General features: G+C 45.6%; 1 protein-coding gene across 4 annotated transcripts in view; it reads left to right on the forward strand.

Annotated features, from left to right (window-relative positions):
• The window catches only part of LOC114654202 (ADAMTS-like protein 1), a 388,522-nt gene that overhangs the window by 312,659 nt on the left and 58,522 nt on the right, over positions 1-17,341 (forward strand). For all 4 annotated transcript variants that reach the window (XM_051929878.1, XM_051929877.1, XM_051929879.1 and 1 more), the window contains 3 exons: positions 14-342; positions 5,660-5,789; positions 15,610-15,820. In XM_051929878.1, the coding sequence (XP_051785838.1) occupies positions 14-342; positions 5,660-5,789; positions 15,610-15,820 (670 nt within the window). The remainder of the gene's footprint in view (positions 1-13; positions 343-5,659; positions 5,790-15,609; positions 15,821-17,341) is intronic.

Below are 17,341 nucleotides of genomic sequence, written 5' to 3' on the forward strand. Positions count from 1 at the left end.
TTATGTTCTTCAGGTTTGTCCCCGATGTCTGGTCTCCGTGCAGCCGAACATGTGGTGTTGGGACCCAGCAGCGGACCGTCAAGTGTCAAGTCTTGCTCTCCTTCTCTCAAACAGTTGCAGACTTGCCGGAGGATGAATGCGAAGGGCCCAAACCACAGGTTCTCCAGTCGTGTTACAGTGGTCCATGTGGAGAGGAATTGCATGAGCCTCATGCTGAGAAGGATGAAGAAGAAGAAGAGGGTGAGGAAGATGAGGAGTTGAGAGTCTCACATCGCACTAACGAGGAGCTCCATGACTGGGAGTACGAGGGCTTTACTGAATGCTCGGAGTCCTGCGGAGGAGGTACTGTACGGCATTCATTGTCTTAACGGTATTTCTGTAAATTTTAGCAGCACACGTTGGGTAGCCTCACAGAGATCCAAGTTTGAATCCCAGCCTGGTAAATGTCTGTGTGGAGTTTGTACGTCCTCCTCGTGTTTGAGGACATTTTCTTCCAATGTTTTTCAGATTTCTTTCCACATGTCAGAGACTTGCACTTCAGATTCACTGGCATCGTGATCTATACCTTGGTTAGGTTTTTGTGGATTTTCCTGGATGAGTTTATTCAGTCTATGTGGGGGAGGCATCCTAATCTGACGCCCGGACCACCTCAACTCCTTTTGTTGTGAAGAAGCAGCAGCAGCACTACTCCAAGGTCCTCCTGAATGGTTGTGATCCACACCCTACCCCTAAGGCCGAGCCCATGCACCCTACGAAGGAAGCTCATTTCTGCCACTTGGGTACGTGATTTAGTTCTTTCTGTCCCGCTACCCACAGCTCACAGCCACGGGTGAGGGCAGAACGACTGGTAAACTGAGAGCTTTGCCTTTCCGCTCCACTTGCTCTTCCCCACGACTGACTGGTACAACATCCATAAAACTGCAGACAGACATCACTCTCCTCCGCCTGTCAACCTCCCAATCCCTTCTCCCCTCACTCTTAAGACCTCGAGATGATGATGATGATGATGATGAAAATAATAATACAGTAAAACCTTCATTATCCCAAGAGAAAAGTGACCTCCTTAATTCTTAAATGGAAGAAACTTTGGAACAACCAGAACTTGTCATAGCGCCGACCACACGGCCAAACTGGGTAATCGCCAGAGAGGAGAGTTCTCCAAGAACCCAGCTATCACTCTGAGAACTTGCGCTGAGATGGAAGAAACTTCCAGGAAGATAAGCACATCTCCAGAATTTTGGGGATTTAAAGAGGAGTGACCAGATGACACATGAAAATTTGTGTGGAGTTTACAAAAAGCTCCTTAAAGGATTCCCATCCCGTCAGAAATGAGACTCTCTGGTCTGACTGTATGGCTTCAGCTCTCAAGGTCAGGTCTGGATGTAATCAGTCAGCGCTCATGTCCTGCATGATGCCATTCTAAGGGTGTATGAAGCGTGGTGGGATCAGGGGCTGGGTGACTGGACAGCCAAACAGAGCACTCTGGACCTCAAAGACGACATGGGAGTGGCTTAAGGACCACACTGGAAAGGTCCTTGAGTGCTCCAGCCAGATCGTGGACTTCATCTCAATTGAACATCTCAGAGGAAATGGACGGTTTCCATCCAACCTGACAGAGCTTGTCGTGACCAACTGTGGTACAGCGGGTCCGCAGCTCAGTGAAAGTGGCCGATTTTAAGAAATAAATACAGTAAAACCTCGATTATCCATCACTCAAATAACCCTGAGGGCCAAAAAAAAAAAAGCACACACCAGCCCCCACCTATTACAGTCCTATAAATGTAATGAATTATTATTATTATTATTACTACTACTGCCGCCGCCATGCGTTACACTGTGAGCTCTGCACGTTGGAACATCTCTCCTTTGTGCAATCACATAGTGTTCTTCCCCAGCACCACGTGTCAGGCCGCATTTTGAAATCACAGTGTAAGTTATGTACCTTCAGTTTTAATAGCGTTTCGCAGCTTTTCTCTTTTGTTATAATTAATCTACTATACATTGCTATGGCTGATATGACATAACTGTGGAAGCATCAAAGTGTTTAGGAGAAATGGCAGTGGAGTTTCTAACCAGATTGTTTAATGGAATCTTGGAACGTGAGAGGATGCCTGAGGAGTGGAGAAGAAGTGGACTGGTGGGCCGATATTTAAGAAGAAGGGGGATGTGCAGGACTGTAGTAACTACAGGGGGATAAAATTGATGAGCCACAGCATGAAGTTATGAGAAAGAGTAGTGGAAGCTCAGTTAAGAAGTGAGGTGATGATTAGTGAGCAGCAGTTTGGTTTCATGACAAGAAAGAGCACCACAGATGTGATGTTTGCTCTGAGGATGTTGATGAAGAAGTAGAGAGAAGGCCAGGAGGAGTTGCATTGCGTCTTTGTGGACCTGGATGCCTCGAGAGGAGCTGTGGCATTGTATGAGGAAGTCGGGAGTGGCAGAGAAGTACATAAGAGTTGTACAGGATATGTATGAGGGAAGTATGACAGTGGTGAGGTCCGCGGTAGGAGTAACGGAGGTGGGATTACATTAGGGATCAGCTCTGAGCCCTGTCTTGTTTGCAATGGTGATGGACAGGTTGACAGATGAGATTAGACAGGAGTCCCCGTGGACTGTGATGTTTGCTGATGACATTGTGATCTGTAGGGATAGTAGGGAGCAGGTTGAGGAGACCCTGGAGAGGTGGAGATATGAGAGGAGAGGAATGAAGGTCAGTAGGAAGAAGACAGAATACATGTGTGTGAATAAGAGGGAGGTCAGTGGAATGGTGAGGATGAGGGGAGTAGAGTTGGCGAAGGTGGAGGAGTTTAAATACTTGGGATCAGCAGTACAGAGTAATGGGGATTGTGGAAGAGAGGTGAAGAAGAGAGTGAAGGCAGGGTGGAGTGGGTGGAGAAGAGTATCAGGAGTGATTTGTGACAGACGGGTATCAGCAAGAGTGAAAGGGAAGGTCTACAGGACGGTAGTGAGACCAGCTATGTTATATGGGTTGAAGATGGTGGCACAGGAGACAGAGCTGGAGGTGGCAGAGTTAAAGATGCTAAGATTTACATTGGGTGGGATGAGGATGGACAGGATTAGAAATGAGGACATTAGAGGGTCAGCTCAGGTGGGACTGTTGGGAGACAAAGTCAGAGAGGCGAGATTGAGTTGGTTTGGACATGTGCAGAGGAGAGATGCTGGGTATATTGGGAGAAGGATGCTAAGGATAGAGCTTCCAGGCAAGAGGAGAAGAGGAAGGCCAAAGAGAAGGTGGTGAGAGAGGACATGTAGGTGATGGGGTGACAGAGCAAGATGACGAGGACAGGAAGATATGGAAGAAGATGATCCGCTGTGGTGACCCCTAACAGGAGCAGCCGAAAGAAGAAGAAGACAACATTGCTATGGCTGATACACATAAGCATGCTGTGCTAGAATTGTTACAAAACAACTGAACTTATTAAACGTTTACAAAACATGCACATGCAAAGCTTCCCTCACCCCTCTCTCAAACCACTTGTCTTCTCTATCCAATAGATGGACGTTAATGTCCTCAAATGAGTGTCCTTTGTCCTTCAAATGGAGGTACACAGCTGATTCCGGCCCTGAGGTGCTACTCCTTCTGTGCTGGGCCATCCTCCTGTGTAGCGGCTGTTTGGTCTCACCAGTGTACAGTTCAGGGCACCCTTCGCTTCATTGAACGGCATGTACTACATTGGTCTTCTTCTGTTTTGGTATCCAGTCTTTGGGGTGGACAGGTCCCTATCTCACTGTGTTAGTGGGTTTGAAGTGAACAGATATGTGTCATTTTTCAAAAATCCTTTTTAGCTTTTTGGACACAACAGCCATGTATGGAATAATGTCGTCCAACTATTGGATAGAGAAGACAAGTGGTTTGAGAGAGGGGTGAGGGAAGCTTTGCATGTGCAAATCGACAACCTCTCACTCAACAGAGGTGGAGGCCTTGTTCATAACCTGACTTCAATTTATCATGCTGTCCTTTTATCTACCCCCAGAAAAATCAGGCCCAATTTACACCTCCACCAGGTGGACCACTCTTAACGACCCACTCTATGAGGGGTAGGAGGGGCTGTTAGAGGTGTGACGGTTACATCTACATACACCTTCAACTTCCTTTGTTTCACTCAACGAGCCTAATCAGGGCAGGTGTGAAGTGAAACTAACCTGGAGGATAAATTTGTGGTCTCTAACAACATTCCTCAGACTGAAGAAGCTGCTTGGATGAGCAGTGAAACATATCGACCTAACAAGTATGGAAGATGACCCGGACACTGACAGGTGGACACGTTCAACTCACCCACAACATGCTTATTTACAGAGTCCATATTTACATGTGCAGACAAACCCCTAAAGTCCCCACAAGTCCAGGCCCTCAACACAAATGCCTTTCCTTCTCTTCAGTCCTCCTCTCAGACCTTGTCCTCCTTCTACCCGATTCTGGCCCTTGAATGGAGGGAGGCGGCCCCTTTTATACACACCCGGATGTGCTCCAGGTGTCTTCCGATGAGCTTCCGCCAACACTCTCCAGTGTGGCGGAAGTGCTGGCTGTGCACCTGGAAGCATTTCAGGTGTCCCCGATCCTCTTCCCCCCCAGCACTTCCGGGTGTGGCAGAAGTGCTGAGGTCCAGGGCTCCCAAGGCATTAGGACGCCCCCTAGTGGTGACCACAGACCCCTACAGGGTTGAGCTTCAAAGCTCTGTACCCATGGTCCCCAAAGCCTCCAGGGCAGTCGCCCCCATGTGGTCTGGGAGAGGCGTAAACCCTCCTCCGGTCCTCTGTTGCGTCCCGGCCGGGTCGCCCCCCCAGCCACCTGCGACACAAGAAAGAAGTCCAGTTGCCATGACTCAACTACCAGATAATTTCACCAGGATGACTGAGAATCTTCACAGACATATTACTCAATAAAGATTTTCCACTGGAATATTTCGTTCATCGAGATCCAATGTGTGATTTAAGTGTTCCCTTCATGTTGTTTTTGAGTAGTGTATATCAAGAATATCAAAACCCTTTAACCTCTGGCTTGAAGGAATCTGCATAAATGAAAAAAATGAATTGACAAGAAAAAGAAGTAGCAAAAGGATAAAAAATGTAAAAAATGGAGTTGCCAAAATGTCTCTAATTTTAGAGCCTGAGTAGGCCGAAGCCTGCGTGTGGAGTTGAGAAATCAGACTGTCAGAGGGTGATTCCAATTCCCGGCAAGGTGGGAAGGCCTGGGCCTGGCTTGTGGAGCCTTAAGGAGGCCTCAGATCTTAACCAAGGTGAAATAAAAAGTTTAAGATTCTGATGCCATAAATACGCCAGGATTTTACCCTGGAATGAATGTAAGGAACATCAGCAGCTGTCCGTAAGTTTTTTGGTGCCCTCAGCAAACAAGGTAGAGTGTGACATGCTGGTTTATGGTAACAGAATTGAATTTAGGAAAGCATTCTGATCAAATTCTGAACATCATGAAATGCTAATGATGACATTTTAACTTTGTAGCAGAGGCGAGTGTCCCATTTTTTGCAGGTCTAAGTGGAAAGGAAATGTTTGTGATGGAACCACCTAATCCTCAGAATGTACTAATAAAAGTGGAAATGTTCTTTTTCTTGTTAATAAAAGTTTGAATGGCTTGCTGATTGGTAACAGAAGGGGATCTAATTGAATGTTTCCTGAACAGGCCTGCAAGAGGCGGTTGTGGTTTGCCTGAACCAACAGACGAGGGTGATTGTGGAGGAAGGTCTGTGCACGAGCCATCGCCGGCCCCCGTCTCTGCTGAAGACCTGCCAACCAGAGCCCTGCCCGCCCAGGTACTGCACTCTCTCGTGTTATGGACTCTTTTTTTAAATGAATGTTCTGAAGTTGCTCTGCAAAGAGCTTGGTGATATTTTACAGTGGATTCACGTGCTGTTAATCATCTCAGTTCGTGTTTTCCTCGTTTAAACAACACTCGGTACTCCAGAAAGATGGACATTTTTGCAGATTTATTAGGAATGAAATCTCACATTGACACAAGTAATCAGACACATTACTCAGTAATTTGTTGAAGCCCCCTTTGGTAGCTTTTCTAGACCTGGAGTCTTCCTGGTTTTCTTACGTGATGAGCTTCACGCACGTTTGGGGATTTTCTGCCATTCTCCTCTCCAGATCTTCTCAGTCTCTGTGAGGTTAGATGGAAACCATCGATGCACAGCTACTCTCAGGTCTCTCCTGACGTGTACACTTAGGTTCAAGTCTGAGCTCTGGCTGGACCTCTCAAGAACATTCACAGAGTTGTCCCTCAGCCTCTCTTGTGTTGTGAACCTTCAGCTCAGTGTGAGGTCCATAGCACTCTAGAGCAGGATTTCATTCGGCTTTCCCTTAACCCTCACTAGTCTCCCAGTCCCTGATGCTGCCATCTCCATGCTTCACCACTGAAATGGTATTGCACAGGTGATCAGCAGTGCCTGGTTTCCTTCAGATGGGATGCTTAGAACTGAGGCCAATCTTGGTTTCACCAGAGCACAGGATCTTTTTTTTCCCTCAAAGTCTGAGAGTCCTTTAGGGGCCTTTTTTGCAAAGTCCAAGTGGGCTGCTCTGCCATAAGCCCAGATTAGTGGAGTGATGCAGTGATGGTTGTCATTCTGGGAGTTTTTCCATCTCCACACACATTCTGTGGAGTTTAGTTAGACTGGCCGTGAAGTTCTTGGTCATCTCCTTTACCAAGACCTTCTTCCTTGGTTGCTCAGTTTGGCTCCTGGTGGTTCTAAACATCTTCAATTTAAGACACAATCCTGTCTCCTAGCTCTGTAGGCAACTCCAGCGACCTCAAAGCCTGGTTTTTACTCAGCTGTGGGACCTTCTAATTCTAATGGAGATTGAGAGGGGAATGTGATGGAAGGTTTTAATATTATGAAAGGAATTCATGCACAGTGGGTCCCAGCTGTTACTTTAAAATGCACACTGTAACACGAGCACAGGGGCACAGTTGTCTCAAAGTCTCTGATTATGGGGTCTGAGTAGGTCAATTATCTATCTATCTATCTATCTATCTATCTATCTATCTATCTATCTATCTATCTATCTATCTATCTATCTATCTATCTATCTATCTATCTATCTATCTATCTATCATATAGTGCCTTTCACATCTATCTATCTATCTATCTATCTATCTATCTATCTATCTATCTATCTATCTATCTATCTATCTATCTATCTATCTATCTATCTATCTATCTATCTATCTATCTATCATATAATGCTTTTCATCTATATATGATATAGTGCATTTTATATCTATTTGTCACACATGCATGTCAAAGGATCTCCTTATAGGCTTTGTCGAGGTATGTATTAACACTCTGTGATGAGAGGGGGCACTATCGCTCCATCTCGCTCCACAGTGTTAAGAAACCGCCTAGTGAGGGCAACTGACTCCGCCTCTTCCTGTTTACTTTCCATAAAGTCTCGAGCTTTCTAGAAGGAGGCGTCATTTTTTGGCAAGAGCCACTTGCTGGATGACGCTCCTGAGAAACTGACCTTGATACCAGTGGCTAACTAGTCAGTTTATTTAGTTTATATATATATATATAATATAATATATAGAGCGCCTTTCCTATCTATCTATCTATCTATCTATCTATCTATCTATCTATCTATCTATCTATCTATCTATCTATCTATCTATCTATCTATCTATCTATCTATCTATCTATCTATCTATCCATCCCATAGTAACATGGTGGTGACCACACCACAAGATGGTAACACATGTGGAAAACCAAGAAGGCATTGGAAGAGGATGCAGCTAATTTTAAATTAGTTGAAGACAAAACCAAAAAAAAAAACTACAGGAATGTATTCAGCAACCCCTAATAACAACCTGTGACCACCAGGGGGTGTATCAGTGCCCATAAACCCCAGACACAACTATACAAACACATTCCTGGGTTCAAATACGAGATGCGTTTATTTAAGTCATTATCTTCACCAGACAGCTCTGTACAACAGCATGTTTTCCTTTCCTTCCACACCTTCCAGGTAGCCACCTCCGCCTCCCCTAAACTCTGACTGCTGAGGCAAGGAAGCAGGCTTCCTTTACGCCAGGCCCAGGGATACTTCTGTTACCACAGTCCTTCAAAGAAGGTTTAATCTTCCTCTGAAGCCCCTCCCAACCCTGGTGACACCCAAGAACCCCTGACTGGGCTGTCCTATGGTACTGCTATTCTCATTCGGGTATTATTGTGGGAGTTCCACCAGTGGGATGCCGCCATTGTGTGCCCAGGGAACGCAGCCACCCGCTGTCCTTCTAAGCAGGCCTCCCGTCCTCGAGAAGATCCTTCTAAGCAGGCCTCCCGTCCTGGAGAAGAAGCAGCACACATCTCAGTTGAGACACCAGTCCAGCTTTGTCCTTCCATTATGGCCTCCCTCCCTAAGAAGGGAGCAGCTTCCATTCCAGTTGGAACTCCATCCATCTATCCATTATCCATCCCGCTATATCCTAACTACAGGGTCACGGGGGTCTTCTGGAGCCAATCTCAGCCAACACAGAGCGCAAGGCAGGAAACAAACCCCAGGCAGGGCACCAGCCCACCGCAGGGCACGCACACACACAAACACACCAAGCACACACCAGGGACAATTTAGAATCGCCAATGCACCTAACCTGCATGTCTTTGGACTGTGGGAGGAAACCGGAGCACCCAAAGGAAACCCACTCAAACACGGGGAGAACATGCAAACTCCACACAGGGAGGACCCGGGATGCGAACCTGGGTTTCCTAACTGCGAGGCAGCAGCGCTACCCACTGCGCAAGAAATTAAGATCCAAACACAATCTGAACAATGTGGGTTTGAGTCTTTGATAAGCTCCCTTAATTCAAGCTTAAGCAGAGCACAAGAACAATAAAATGAATACAATTTTTAAGAACAATATGGTGAAGTAAGAGATGTGTCATTGCCCAGATGTAGCTCACATTCAAACATGTCCCAATTAGCCAGTGAACTGGTGGGCTTCCTCTGCTCCTGTGGGAGGTCTGTAATGTGGAGTTGCACTCGGGCCAGATGGCCCTCAGTGAACCCTGGGAAAGCACAAAATGAAAGGACTGTGTTCTTGGTAGTGCTGCCTCTGGTCTCCAGCACTGGAGATCGGGGACCTTTTCCAGGGAATCCAGCTTTCCTTAATTATAAGAGGGATGCCTGGGAAAAATCTGAACTAACACAATATGTGCTTTAAGTCGAGGATGGTTTAAGACCTCTTTTGAGTAACTGATGAGAAATTCTTTAGAGTCTTCAGAACAGGTTGTCATGATAGGGGGCCTAAAAAATACCCCCATGAGCAAAGGAGAATCAGGCAGATTCTCTTTGTACTTCATGTTGCTCAGAAGATTTGGAGAGCAGAAGAAGGAGTGGTGCACACCGATGGGATTACAAGGCAATGACTGATGTAATGGTGCCCAGAAAAGCAGGCAACATGAAATGACAAGGAAAGGTTGGGGTAGCACTGTGGTACGCGCTCTTAATACCAACAGAAAAGAAAGCCGCAAAAACAACTCAAAAGAAAAAAAAAAACAAAAAGCGTGAGTGAAATCACAAGGGCCAGAGGTCAGGAGCTCTGAAATGTCAGTCAGGTATCTGATGTCACCTTCCAGGAACAGGACAGCTTTGTGGGGCTGAAACAGGAAGGGGCGGGGCTTAATCTCGGTGGCAGGGCAGGACAGGACTTTCTCTGGGTGATAGGCGGGGTTTTCTCTAGGTGGCAGGGTAGGGTGGAGCTTTCTCTAGGTGGTGGGGTGGAGCTTTCTCGGAGTGGTGGGGGGGCGGGGTCAAGTGTCCTTCCAAGGAGACATCTTTTCTTGCCTGCAGTGGAGACAGTTGAAGAAAATGTTAGCGTCAGTGCCACCTCTTGTCCCGGGGTGGAACTGCTTACCTTACCAGAGCCAGTAAAGTTGGTCTCCAGACACGCGTGCATGACACGGAATATTTCTAAAACTTTCTCTGGAGATGGCAGTGCAGAAAAAAAGGCCACCAAGTCCATCCTGGGGACCACAGGCACCAACTTGTGAGATTCATTTTAGTGTCTCATTTTATAGAGGCACAGCCATAGAAGAATACATGGCATCCACTCCAGTTTTTCCAAGTTTTTAAGCTTCTTTTGTTTATGCTTGCCATCATTTTGGTGGGCTTTAGTTCTTTGTGAATTTGTATTTTCCGCATTATTATTTGGGTCTACCTATGAGCTGTGGACGACTTTGGTGATGAAAATGTATTTAGCCGTGCGACAAATGCATTAATGATTTATTTTTCTTTGCCGTGCTATCAGAACAAAAGACATTTTGACGAACAAAAGGACACGACTCAGTTGCCCAGGCTCATTGGTTTAGCTAATAGCTAACTGGCCCAACTTCTCTGTGATGTTTCAGCCCGCATTGCTGCCCTGTCTGGTATTCAGACTCCTTTATGATGTCTTTTTTTTCTTTTTGTTCATGTTTGACTCCATTGATTATGGCACTATTGTTATTTATGTGTATTGTTTGTATTATGTGGGACGGCACGGTGGCGCAGTGGTAGTGCTGCTGCCTCAATAAGGAGTCCTTCTTTTGTGGAGTTTGCATGTTCTCCCAGTGTCTGCCTGGGTTTCCTCCCACAGTGCAAAGACATGGAGGTTAGGTGACCTGGTGATGCTACATTGGCCCGAGTGTGTGTGTGTGTCCGCCCTGCGGTGGACTGGTGTCCCGTCCAGGGTTTGTTCCTGTCTTGCACCCTATGCTAACTGGGATGGCTCCATCAGGACCACAACTCTACCCTGGTGTGGGTTAAGCGATTTAGAAACCACACGACATTTGTATTATGTATATTTTATTAGTGTCCTGCGGTGGGTTGGCACCCTGCCCAGGATTGGTTCCTGCCTTGTGCCCTGTGTTGGCTGGGATTGGCTCCAGCAGACCCCCGTGACCCTGTAGTTAGGATTCAGCGGGTTGGAAAATGGATGGATGGATGGATATTTTATTAGTTTTATGTATTATTTAGTTTCTACGCGTCCATGCTTGTCTTATTATGTTCCATGTGTTTTGTTTGTTGTTCCCTTACAGGTGTGTACTTGGAGTAGAAGTGTTAGGGTGTTGGTTTCCATTTTAATGAAGAAAAATAAAAATCCCACAGGGTCTGAACATTTGTTGTTGTTTCAATCGTTTTACAAAGTTATCCAACATTTTGGACCATATCATCTGCGATTTTTGGATGTTTCATGGTCGTTGCCACGTTGGGTTCCCTTCATTAGGACCGCTTCACACATTTCTCGTGTCCTCGTAGATTTGCAACTTTCAAGTAATAACTTGGCGGGATAAAAGGTCATCCAGAAAGTTCTTTCCTTATTCTTCATTCTTAAATCGCATTTTCTGAAAGTTTTCCCCATCCTAACATTTCCTGGTTTGGACTTTTTGCTCTAAAAGTTTGACCACAATATTGGTGACACATTTTAGCCAGCATTTCACCGCACACCCCTGGCTGGGGTGTTTCTGGTCTGTTGTGTCTGATTTTATATCATTGACTAGCTGTCCACCGCGGCTCCGCACACGTAGTAGTGAAACAGGACAGACTTTAGAAATAAATAAAACAAATTTCATTCTGGCCACGTGGAAGGTAGGTACGCTCCTAAGTCCAATTATTGGCACTGTACCTGATCGTGTTCAGCTCTGATGGGAGAGCGTCCCCCGCATGGGGAAAAAAATGGAAGAAACCTCCGGAAAGGCAGTTCAAAGAGAGACCCCTTTCCAGGTAGGTTGAGCATGCAGTGGGTGTCAAAAAGAAGGGGGCAGTACAATACAAATACACAGAACAGAACAAATCCTCAATACAGTATAAAAATAAAAATTTTACAAGTACGGACCAGAATTTAACAGTAGATGACATCCCATAATATGATTTAGATTTGTTTAGAGTCCTGGAGACCACAGCCATCAAGCTGCCTCCCCCTACTGGCAATTCCACAGCTGAAACAGCGCTGGGCCAGCCAATCCGATGAAAGGACCCCTGTACCCGACGATTCCTGTGATCCTCCATCAGGGATGACTTGACCTTAGGCAGGCAAAACAACTTGGCAGGTGGGCCGTGGCGCCAAGTGCCACATTTGAGTACAGAGAAGAGAAACGGAACAGGTGAGGGTTAGTAGCAAATTCTAACGATCAAGTTACTTATGTTTTAGTGCTAATGACTAACAACAGAGATGCAGTCTGTACAGTTAATGAGCAGCTCTAGTCAGGGTGTGCTAAACTGAAGATGTGAGTCTTCAGCCGGGATTTAAAAGCTGAGACTGAAGGTGCATCTTTTATAATAGCAGGCAGACCACTCCACAGTTTAGGGGGTCCTGTAACTAAAAGCTCGACCTCCCACTGTTGTTTTATTAATCCTTAGAATCCTAAGCAGACCGGCATCTTGAGCATCTTAATGTACACTCTGGTTTGTAAGTCATGATAAGTTCAGACAAGTAAGCCGGACCATGATCTTTTAAGGCTTTATATGTTAAAAGGAGGATTTTGAAAACTGCCCTAAACTTAACCGGGAGCCAGTGTAAGGATTTAAGAACTGGAGTTATGTGTTCGTATTTTCTTGTTCTTGTAATAATTCCTGCAGCAGCATTTTGGATTAACTGGAGGCTGTATAAAGAACAGTTTGAACATCCAGTGAACACCGCACTGCAGTAGTCAATCCTACTAGAAATTAAACTGTGGTGAACATTAGTTGCATGATGTTAAGATTACATTTGTGGGAGGATTATTGAACTCAAAGGGGGTTTTGTGACTGACTTTGTGGGCATTACCTGCCCTGTCATAGGTATTGCAGGCTGAGTTTAGACCCTTCTCGATCTCGATCTCTCTCTCAAAAACATCAAACATTATCATCTACAGATTGTTAAGAAGTAAAGTCTGCTGAACAAACAGACATCGCTAGCTAAGCGGAGGCAAAGTATGCTCCAACACGTGACGAGATGTAGAGTGACTCGAACTGAGGCTGGCGTCTGAATGAGGAGGGCCCCGCCTGGCTCCACCCGGCCTGCAGCCTCTCTCTTGGATTTGCACAAATAGCTCGGTTGTGGCACCGATTTAATATATATATATATATAATATATATTATTGTGAGACATGCCCGGACACCATCAGACTGAAGCCATATCTGTATAAAACACACGTTTATTTTTCCTTCTGCACAACACTGTCCCGCCCAGCACACAGTGCTCCCAGCACCATTACCCTTAATACGGGCTTCTCTCTGTCTGTCCATGGGCCGCTTTTCCTCTCTCCACGGGAGCTTCGTCCTGCTCCCACTCCCGACTCTAGCTCCCTGATTGTAGGGAGGCGGCCCCTTTACTTCTCACCCGGATGTGCTCCAGGTGCCTGATGACGTCCTTCTGGCAGCACTTCCTGGTGTGGCGGAAATGCTGCTCTTGCACCCGGAAGTACGCCGGGCATCCCTGGAAGGCTCTTTTTCTTTCTAAACGGGTATGGCGGAAGTGAATGCCTCCCGGACTCTCTGAGGCTCAGGGTGCCCCCTGGCGGTGGCCACAGGCCTCCTTGCTCCTCTCCCATGGCCCTCTCCCGATCCAGGGCGATTGCCTCCTCGTGGCCCGGAGGACAAATACGCCACCTTCCTGTGACAATATATATATATATATATATATATATATATATATATATATATATATATATATATGTATATATATGTATATAAAACTGCTGAAAAAAATTAAAGGAACACTTTCAAAACATATCATTTCTCAAAAAAAAAAATCCTGCTGGCTATGTCTACTGCTATGGACTGATATGGTGATGAGTAAGAAACGAAAGGATGGAAATGAAAATGATGAACCTACAGAGGACTGAATATAAAGACACCCCGACAATCAAAGGGAAAAAATGACCAGACAGGCGAGTCCGTTTGGCCGAAATTTCATTTCAGCAACTCCAAATCATACTCAGTAGTTTATATTCCCCTCCAAGCCTGACAACGTCCTAATGAGATGACAGATGGTGTCCTGGGGGTTCTCCTCCCAGATCTGGACCAGGGCATCACTGAGTTCCTGGACAGTCTGAGGTGTCGGATGGACCCAAACATAATGTCCCACCCAGAGGTGTTCTATTGGATTGAGGTCAGGCAAGTAAGCATTTGGTTAGTCAATGGTATCAATTCCTTCATCCTCTCACCACATGAGGCCGGGCATTGTCCTGCACCAGGAGGAACCAGCATAGGGTCTGACAACGGGTCCAAGGATTTCATCCTGATACCTAAATGCAGTCCTGTGGTGCCGTTCTCTAGTCTGTAGAGGTCTGTGTGTCCCTCCATGGATATGCCTCCCCACACCATCACTGAACCCCCACCAAACCGGTCATGCTGAACGATGGTACAGGCAGCTTTACATTCTCCACGGCTTCTCCAGACCCTTTCACGTCTGTCACATGTACTCTCATCTGTGAAAAGCACAGGGCACCAGTGGTGGACTTGCCAATTCTGGTATTCTATGGCAAATGCCAATCAAGCTCCACGGTGCCCACTAGAGGACATCAGGCCCTAAGGCCATCCTCATGAAGTCTGTTTCTGATTGTTTGGTCAGAGACATTCACACCAGTGGCCTGCCTGCCTGCTGGAGGTCATTTTGTAGGCTTTGCCAGTGCTCATCCTGTTCCTCTTTGCCCAAAGGAGCAGATAACGGTGGGTCCTGCTGATGGGTTAAGGACCTTCTACGAGGGGCCCTGCCAAGCTCTCCTAGAGGAACTGCCTGTCTGTGTCCTGGAATCTCCTCCATGCCCTTGAGACTGTGCTGGGGGAGACAGCAAACCTTCTGGCAATACCACGTATTGATGTGCCATCCTGGAGAAGTTGGACTACTGGTGCCAGCTCTGTAGGGTCCAGGTATGGCCTCATGTTACCAGTAGTGACACTGACGGTAGACAAATGTAAAACAAGTGACAGAACAGATGAGGAGGGAAAAATGTCAGTGGCCTCCCTCCACCTGTTAAACCATTCATTCCTGTTTTGGGGGTCATCTCGTTGTTGCCCCTCTAGTGCCCTAAAGCAGCTGAAACTGATGAACAAGCCCCTCTGCTACTCAACTGAGCAGATCAACAGCCCACAAGTGTCATTGACTTAATGCTATACTCGGATTAAAAAGGGTTCCTTTCATTTTTTTGAGCAGTATATATATATATTTGCATTAATGTTTCTTTTACGTAATATATGTATATATTTTTCTGTGTATTTATTCACGAGTGCGATTGACCTGGGTTAGAGTTAGGGTTTGGCTTTGGGCTTCAAACCCTGCGGTCGTGGAGTCTTTGTTGAGTTTCTTTTGCCCTCTCCCTGAAACCCCAGCAGTTTAAACTTCACGGTGTGGATGATTTGGGGTTCAGCTGTTTGATGAAGAAGTACAGAGCTTTGGCAGCGCAGGATTTTGCCGTTTTGCACTACAAACTTTATCGGGTTGTCCCCAGATGTGTATTCATGTTTGAGAATGGCATCTGGCCCCGCGAGACGAGTTACAGGGTGGCAGTTTGAGCACTTCAGTCCACTCATGACATGTTTCTCCTTTCTGCTCTTGTTCTACAGACAGCTCGACATTCTAAATCCACCTCTCCATATTTTCTGTCTCTCTGATAGGTGGGAAGCTGGGAAGTGGAGTTCATGTTCCGCCACCTGTGGAGTAGGCCTGCAGACCCGCGACGTGGTCTGTACACACCTCTTATCCAGGGAGAACAATGAGACGGTGGTCGTGAGTGAAGACAAGTGCAGACACTCTAAGCCTGCCATGGTGCAGGCCTGCAATCGCTTTGACTGCCCACCCTCATGGTATCCGCAAGACTGGCAGCAGGTACCTCCTTATGGTCTTGTCATGTTTGTTTTATGTGGCGGTTTTAGAAATCAGCAGGGCTGCTCCTTGTCCTGGGTGTTACACAACCCATACTAAAAACTCTGGTGCTTGTGCCATATTTTGAGTTTGTCATGTTCCTCCCAAGAATCCTGCCGACTACACCACTGTAAGATTAAACAAAGACCCATTAGTCAATAAAGGGCTGGGGTGCCAATCAGTAAACTCATTTAATAAGGTGAACTTGAAAAGGTTAAAAGAAAATGCACATCAGGGTGCAAAAAAAGGTATCAGCATGCAGCCAAGAAAAGAAAGAAAGCCCTGAGGTGGAGCTCTGTCTTCTTCAGATGTCGGTGCTCAAAAAACACTCTGGTGGCTTCAGGATCTTTGTAGTGCTGAAGGGGCAGGGCGTTATGGGTGGAAGAGGAGACAAGGCCACTCGTCGTCCAGGTGGTAATCCTTGGAACTCCAGAGGGAAAAGGAGATGGAGTTATTGACAGCGCCCCCTCTCTGCACTGGATGGTATTGCCTATGGTTTCTGAGCCCTTGTGCTCAAGATTGATGCAATTTTGGACATATTTGCTAAGTTTCTTTATCGTGCTGCTCTCTACATCACCGACTGTGTGTGTGGGAGAGCCTTTTGTTACATCTCCTCTCTCTTGTTGTGTATCCTTTGTTACCTGAAAGAAAGATTATGTGAGTTTTTTGTAATGTACTAAACGTAATAGCAATCCAAAAAATCTGGCTTACTTACCAAGATATACAGGACAAATAATACAGCCAGTCAATCAATCAATCAATAATTTAATTAAGGAAATAGATGTTCAGTCAAACTGACACTTTTATCTTTACATTTCTGTTACTGGATTGAGCCCTGCAAAGGACCCACATACCAATCCGCGTGTGTCTTGCCTTGCACACAGTGCTGCTGGAATAAGAATAACGCAGGCTTTTTACTTCATTAAATAATTAATGCGTTAGGTTATTTGTTGCTTTTAAAATGTAATTAGATTACATAACGTGTGTTACTTTTAACATATTACCCTGCTGCTCCAAAGATTGTGTTGCAGAGTTTAGCACTGTATGTTCAGCTCAACTATGTAAGTCTGGTGATTTCTGAAATTATTTCAGCCAGGAGAAGGAATCATCTCAGCATTTAGATAGATATGAAAGGCACTATATGATAGATAGATAGATCTGAAAGGCACTGTATAATAGATAGATAGATAAATATGAAAGGCACTATATGATAGATAGATAGATCTGAAAGGCACTGTATAATAGATAGATAGATAAATATGAAAGGCACTATATGATAGATAGATAGATAGATCTGAAAGGCACTGTATAATAGATAGATGGATAGATATGAAAGGCACTGTATAATACATAGATGGATGCATATGAAAGACACTATATGATAGATCAACATGAAAGGCACTGTATAATAGATAGATCGATATGAAAGGCACTATATGATAGATAGCTGTGAAAGGCACTATATGATAGATAGATAGATGGATA

This window comes from Erpetoichthys calabaricus, chromosome 7 (assembly GCF_900747795.2).
Source record: "Erpetoichthys calabaricus chromosome 7, fErpCal1.3, whole genome shotgun sequence".
Classification (NCBI taxonomy): Eukaryota; Metazoa; Chordata; class Cladistia; order Polypteriformes; family Polypteridae; genus Erpetoichthys; species Erpetoichthys calabaricus.